Source organism: Eimeria tenella, genomic scaffold (assembly GCF_000499545.2).
Source record: "Eimeria tenella Houghton genomic scaffold, Eth_scaff4402, whole genome shotgun sequence".
NCBI classification, from domain to species: Eukaryota; Apicomplexa; class Conoidasida; order Eucoccidiorida; family Eimeriidae; genus Eimeria; species Eimeria tenella.
This window is the reverse complement of record NW_013545327.1, coordinates 1-6,865: the sequence shown is the minus strand read 5'-3', so window position 1 is coordinate 6,865 and position 6,865 is coordinate 1. Positions and strand designations below refer to the sequence as shown.

The 6,865-nt window shown below is 60.6% G+C and overlaps 1 protein-coding gene across 1 annotated transcript; it reads right to left on the bottom strand.

The window, feature by feature from the left end:
- Positions 1-1,964: 1,964 nt before the first annotated feature.
- Positions 1,965-5,518, bottom strand: ETH_00041350 (uncharacterized protein; the record flags this gene model as incomplete). Its single annotated transcript, XM_013380073.1, has 6 exons — positions 1,965-2,083; positions 2,298-2,374; positions 2,494-3,411; positions 3,645-3,730; positions 4,127-4,191; positions 4,321-5,518. The coding sequence occupies 6 exons, from the start codon at positions 5,516-5,518 to the stop codon at positions 1,965-1,967; spliced, it is 2,463 nt and encodes an 820-aa protein (XP_013235527.1).
- Between the last annotated feature and the right edge of the window lie 1,347 nt (positions 5,519-6,865).

Genomic DNA, 6,865 nt, shown 5'->3' with positions numbered 1-6,865 from the left:
CGGCCACTGCCCTCAGGGCAGGCAGGGACGCCTGACGCAAAGCTACTCCAGCGCCTGCTGCTGCTGCTGCAGCAGCAGCAGCAGCGGAGAGTTTGTGGCGGGAAAGAAAAGAGGTCAAGTTAGTCCGGCACGCAAGGACAAACAGCAAGTCCAGCAGAACTCTTCAAATCCCAACAGAAATGCGCGCAGCGACGACGGAGCGCCACCAGCGGAGCAGAAACTGCTGCCAACAGCACAGCAGCAGCAGCAGCAGCAGCAGCAAAAACACCAGCGGCACAAGCAGCCGCCACAAAACAGCAGCAGCAGCAGCAGCAGGTGAAGACATGAAGCAGCCGAAGTGCACCAGAGAAAAACCCAAGAATACCCACCAGCAACAGACGCTCCAGGAAACAGCAGAAACTGCAGCAGCAGCAGCAGCAACGGAGACAGCAGCAAACGCAGAAAGGGAAAAGAGATAAAGAAAGAGACAAGTGAAGAGATGAATAAAAAGATACATGAGGAAACAAATAAAGAGACAAATGAAGAAACAATAAAAAAGCCCCAATGAGGGCAGCCGTGGCCCCGCAAGGGCTTCCAATGCAGCGCTGCTGCTGTTGATCCTGCAGCAGCAGCAGCAGGATCAGCAGCAGCAGCAGCAGCAGCAGCAGCAGGTTAGACCCTTGGGGCCTCGGGCCCTAGGGCCCCTAGGCCCCCTTAGTCCATTAAAGGGCTCTTCTGTTCATCTTGGGTAACCCTATTACTTCAGGGCCCCCGCTGGGGCCCCTAGGGGGGCCCCCTTTAGTTCCCAGGGGCCTCCAACGCCCCCTGGGGGCCCCCAGTGGGCCCCTAGGGGCCCCCGTTAGCTTCCAGAGGCCTCGAAAGCCCCCAGGGGCCCTCGGGGGCCCCCAAGGTACTCACAAGGGTCTCAAGAGGGGCCCCCAGCACTGCAGAGTGCCCACAACTGCCATGGGCCTGAGAGGGCCCCCCAGGGCCCCAGGGAGGCCCCGCGGCAAAGCCGTAGGTACTTCCATGGGACCCAGGGGGCCCCTAAGGCAGGCCCTTCAGAGCTCTGCGGGGCCCCCGGGGGCCCCTCGCGGGGCCCCCGGGGGGCCCCACAGAGGGGGCCCCAAGGGGGCTTTGAGGGGGCCCCAAGGGGCCCCCCAAGGGGGCCCCAGGGGGGCCCCAAAGAAGCCTCAAGGCCCACAGAGCCGTAGGGAGCATTCTACATTCTAGGGAGCCCCTGGAATCATGTAAGACCTCCTCATGCTTTCTGGGGACCCCTAATGTCCTGTGGGGGCCCCTACGGGGCCCCTGGGGGCCCCTTAATCTCTCGTGGGGGCCCCTATGGGGCCCCTAAGGGCTTCTTTGGGGCCCCTAGGGGCCCCAAAGGGACCCCTGGGGTCCCCCTTGGCCTGTTGAGAAAATTCCTCAGGGCCTAAAAGACTTCTTCTTTGAATTAGAACTATGGAATAAACCCTAAAGGCAGTAAACCCTAAACCCTTATTCGCAAGTTCCATATCCTTAAACCCTAGCCAAAACTTGTTGCTGCAGTGCACAGCATGTGTCGTAAAGTGCTGCAGCAGCAACGTGCTGCAGCAGCCACGTGCTGCAGCAGCAAAGTGCTGCTGCAGCAGTTCGTCGCTACAGCGCCTTTTTCGCTGCAGGGCCCCCGCTGCAGCGAAGTGTGTATGGTGAGGCTACCGGCAGGGCCCCCCAAAATGCCCCTTGGGGGCCCCTTATAGACTCAATCAAAAAGCTGCAAAGGCGCCCCACTGAGGCCTTCTTGGGGTCCCTAAAAGACTCAAAATGGACCCTTTTGGAGGCCCCTAGGGGCCCTTCCGGGCACCCTTCTGGACACCCCTATGGGGCCCCTAAGGGTACCCTACGGGGCCCCTATGGGGCCCCTGTGAGGCCTCTGTAGGGCCCCTTTGGGGACCCTTTGGGGGCCCTGTGGGGCCCCTGTGGGGGCCCCCATGGGCCCCAAGTTAGAACTGGAGGGCCAGCACGTCAAGAAGAAGAAGGTCTAGGGGGGCCCCCAAGAGCTCGCTGAGGTTGGGTCTTGTCCTGCCCATGTCGCCGTGCACGAACTCTTTGATATATGTGCCTGAGGCAAAACAAGGCCTCCAAACCCTAAACCCTAAACCCTAAACCCTAAACCCTAGGGGGCCCACACGACAGGCAGCTTGGCGGCAGCTTCTTGCCTTTTTCGCAAAGTGCATGCAGTCGGGGGGGAGTACACCTCGGATGGCCCCACACTGAGGTGTATGTACACCCCAGCTGCTGCGCCACTACTTCAGGTGTACGTACACCTCACGCACCTGCTTGGGTCTTCAGCCGGCAAACAAATAAGTGGGGCCCCAGCAGCTGGAAGCTGAGGGCTTCAATTTGTCTTGGCCTGCGACGCCGCAGATACAAAGCTGCTGCTGCTGCTGCTGCTGCTGCTGCTGTTGCTACTGCTGCTGCTGCTGCTGCTGCGGTTCCAGCAACGGGTGTACAGACACCCCACAACCCCACCTTGCAGCTAGCGATCTTCTGTGCAGCACGCGGAGGGGCGTTTTCTGGTGTATCTGCAGGCCACCTTGCTGCTGTAGTTGCTGCTGCAGCTGCTGCAGCTGCTGCTGCTGCAGCGGCAGGGCGCTGAACACCAAAGCCTCGTAGCACTTGACCTTCTCCTCAGCGCCCAACTGCAGTGCCAGACGCAGGGCTTTGCTGTTGCTGTGGAACTGCAGCTGCTGCACTGTCACAGCAGCAGCAGCAGCAGCAGCTGCTGCTGCTGCAGAAGGCTCTTCATCGCTGCTGCAGCGTTTCACTGATTCCCCTAAAGGAACATGCGAAGAGGCGCACAGTTGGAGGTGTGCTTCGCTGCTACTGCTGGTGCTGCCGTTAGGAATGCTGCTGCTAACGGCCACGTGCTGCTGCTGCTGCCGCTGCTGCTGCTGCTGCTGCTGCTTCAGCAGCAGCAAGGAGGCCACCTGCGCTGCACTGCTTAGGGGGCCCCTGCAGCACAAAGGCAAGACGCGGTCCTGTGGAATCCCTTCTGGCTGCGACCACCGCAGCAGCAGTTTGTCGAGGGCTTTTTCACTTCCCTCTGCTTCTGCCGCGGCTTTCTTTGCTGCTGCGCCTTCTGCTGCTGCTGCTGCTGCTGCATCTGCTGCTACCGCGTCTGCTCCTGTTGCATCTGCTACAGCAGGGCCTGTTGCTGCTCGTTCAATGCGGCAGCGCTTAGAAGGGGGTAAAGAGCCTTGCTGCACTTCATGTGCTGCTGCTGCAGCACCTGAAGTGCAGCAGCTGCAGCAAGAGCCCATGCTGCAGCTGCTGCTGCTGCAATCCCGACTTAAAGCGTTAATGAGGTCTTCGGGGCATCTGCTGCAGTGCTCCAGCAGCAAAGCAAAGGGGCGGCCATCCCCCAGCATGCGCACATCTGAGTCCTCCCTGCAGCAGCAGCAGCAGCAGCAGCAGCAACAGCAGCAGCAGCAATTGCCGCAGCAGCTTCTACCCTGGCCCTCATGCCGAGGAAAACAGCACACCAACATATGCAGCAGCAGCAGATGCAGCGCCCGGGGGACAGCTGCAGCAAAGAAAGCGTGCAGCAAGAGCAGCAGCAAGAGCAGCAGCAGCAGCAGCAGTAACAGCAGCAGCAACAGCAGCAGACGCAGCAGCAGCACCTGCCAGCAGCCATGAATTTGAAGGTCTTCGCCTCAAACAGCCGCTGCAGCGGCAGCCCCAAGGCCTCTTCCACCGACATGTCCAGCTGCACCACCAAAACCCTAAACCCTAAACCCTAAACCCTAAACCCAAAGTCGGAAACCCTCGAGCTATTTCTCCAGAAGGCGCTAGGCTCAGCGTTTGTAGTTAAGTGGCGAGGGTTTGGTTATTAGGGTTTAGTGCTAGCAGTCGAGGGCTTGGAGTTTTACTACGAGGGTTTAGGGTTTGGCGACTGGGCTTTAGAACCAAAGGCTGAGGGTTTAGGGTTTAGAGTTTGGCGTTTAGGGGCTGCCAATTAGGGTCTTCAGCTTCAGGATCTGGGCGAATAAGCCGCAGGGATTGACGAGGGTTTAGGGTTTCTGGCTTAGGGCAACAAGGGTTTGCGGTTTAGGGTTTGCAGCGGCGAGGGTCTAGGGTTTAGGGTTTAGGGTTTATGGCTTGCCTTCCTCTGGCCGTCCACGCGCCACTCCGCCTGGCTTAGCAGACGACTGAACTTTGAGTACCTCCCTGAGCGCAAACCCTAAACCCTAAACCCTAAAACCTAAACCCTCAGCAGACCCTACACCCTCAAACCCTCAACCCTAAACCCTAAACCCTAAACCCTAAACCCTAGGTCTTTACTGCGCAGAGCCTTGCCTGTTACTAAGAGAGACTTCAAAACAATTCGGAGGTCCCTTAGGCGCCCGCAGCACAGGGCCTCTTCCTTTGCTGCAGTGTGCGCCGCAGCAGCAGCAGCAGCAGCTGCTGCTGCTGCTGCCTGGCTATCTGGGCCATTGTTTGCAGCAGCAGCAGCTGCTGCTCCTGCTGCTGCTACTGTGCTGCTGCTCCTGTTGTCGTGAGCGCTGCACGAAATTGTCACCTTGAAAGAGCAGGCCTCTGCTGCTGCCCAGTCAGGCCAATCTGCTGCTGCTGCTGCTGCTGCTGGCTGCTGCTGCTGCTGCTGCTGCGGCGGCGTAGGCTGGCGGGCAACGCCACAGCGCAAAAGAGCAAGCAGCAGCTGCAGCTTCACGAACTCTTGCAGCGGTACTTCCTCTGCAGCAGCAGCAGCAGCAGCGGGGCTAGCAGCAGCAGCAGTTGCGCTAGCAGCAGCAGCGGTAGCGCTAGCAGCAGCAGCAGCACCAGCAAGACACGAGGGGATCTCCACATCTACAAGCTGCTGGAAAAAGGGGCGGCTAATGGCCCTCCACGCAGCAGCAAGACCAAAAGACAGCTTCTTGTCAGCAGCAGCAGCAGCTGCAGCAGCTGCTGCTGCTGCTGCCAGCTCCGCAGCAGGGTGACTTGACTGCTGCAGCAACACCTCCGGAGCAGCTTCCCTAAGGGCAGCTAGCAACAGCAGCCGCGCTGCTGCTGCTGCATGCAGCGGCAGCTGCTTCGGGGGCCCCCCGGGGGCCCCCTGCAGCAGCTGCAGCAGACACAAGGGGGTCCCCAGGGGCCCCCCAGCGTCAAGCCAGCAGAGGCCCCTGCACTGAGCGCAGCAGCTTCCTGCTGCTGCTTCTTGAGAAGAAATCTGATGCGCTGCAGCAGCAGCTGCTGCTCCTTGAGAAGAACTCTGCTGCGCTGCAGCAGCTGCTGCTGCCTCCTGCGGGGCCCCCCAGCAGCAGCCGCACAGGGGCAGCTCATAGGTGGCGGGGGGCCCCCCGGAGGCCCCCTGGGGGCCCCCGGGGGCCCCCGGGGGGCCCCCAGAGACACCAGGGGGGCCCCCCTCGGGGCACTTGTGGGGCTCGGGGGCCCCCTGGAAGAGTTGGTATAGGCGAAGGTCTTTGCAGCCGCGCATGCGGAGCCGGCAGCGCCAGCAGCAGGTCCCCACACCTGCTGCTGCTGCTGCTGCTTCCATTGCTGCTGCTGCGGCTGCTGCTGGCTGCTCGGCCAGAAGTGCCCGGCTGCTGCTCCAGCGGCGGCAGCAGCGGGGATCCGCAGCAGCTGCTGCTGCCGCTGCTTCTGCTGCTGCTGCTGCTGCTGCTTGGCGGCGGCAAGAAGCAGGTATTGAGTCTCTGCTTTCTCATCTGCTGGGAAACAGCAGCAGCAAAGGCCCCTGAGACACGAGGGGCCCCCAGAGGCCCGCGGGGCTTCGCAGGGTCCTTGGGGGCCCCCCTGTGCCTTCTGCTGCTGCAGCCAGCAGCAGGTGGGCCGCAGCAAGAAGAACAGGAAAACATATAAACTGATTCGATGCAATTAAATGTTATTTAAATTAATATAAAGTTTTTAAGTGTGTGAGGCACTCAGGGCCTCGGGCTTGGCGCAGTGCCTTCTCGCGAGGCTGCTGCTGCAGTGTATGCACAGCTGTGAAGAAGCGACGCTGCTGCTGCTGCTGCTGCTGCTGCTGCAGGAAGGCTCTGTCTTGGGATTTCGCTGCTGCTGCCGTCTTTTCGGAAGCATTATTTCTTGTTTATTTTGTAAATGACTAAAAATTCGAATCCTTAAGCCTTCAGCAAGAGAGAGCCAGCAGGGCCCTGCTCCTGCAACAGCAGCAGCAGCAGCAGCAGCAGCAACGGCGTAGAGGACAGCCTCCGCCACAGCAGCAGCAGCAGCAGCTCCTGCCCATCGTTTTTGCGCATTCTGACGCTTTCTTTTCCTTTTGGTCACTTGTCGTTTGACTCTCAACAGCCGCAGCAGCAGCAGCAGCAGCAACAGCAGCAGCAGCAGCAGCTGAGGCGAGAACGCGGCGGCTGCGGTGCCTCTCTTGTCCCCGCCACAGGGATCGATCCCCACCCCTAAACCCTAAACCCTAAACCCTAAACCCTCGCTGCAAATAGCCGCTCCACAGCAGGCCGTCCTTCGTTAATCCCTAGGGGACCCCCAGCACTGCTGCGCTGCTGCTGCTGCTGCCGCAGCAGCTCAACGCAGTTCAGCAGCAACAGCAGCAGCACCGAGTCGAGACGCGGCAGCAGAAGCAGGGGAAACAGCAGCAGCAGCGTCAGCGGCAGCAGCTGCAGCAAGCGCACCCTCAGCCGCAGCAGCTGCAGCAGCAGCGGCAGCAGCAACTGCAGCAGCAACTGCAGCAGCAGCAGCAACTACAGCAGCAGCAGCAGCGTGAGGCCTTTTTCATTTGATGCCTCCCAATGCATGATTCGCCCAAGTGCTCGCGGCCTCGCCGGCTGCTGTTGAAGGCTCTGGCGCTGCAGCCAACTGTGCTGCTGCTGCTGCTGCTGCTGCTGCTGCTGGGGCCCCCCAACCCCAGCAG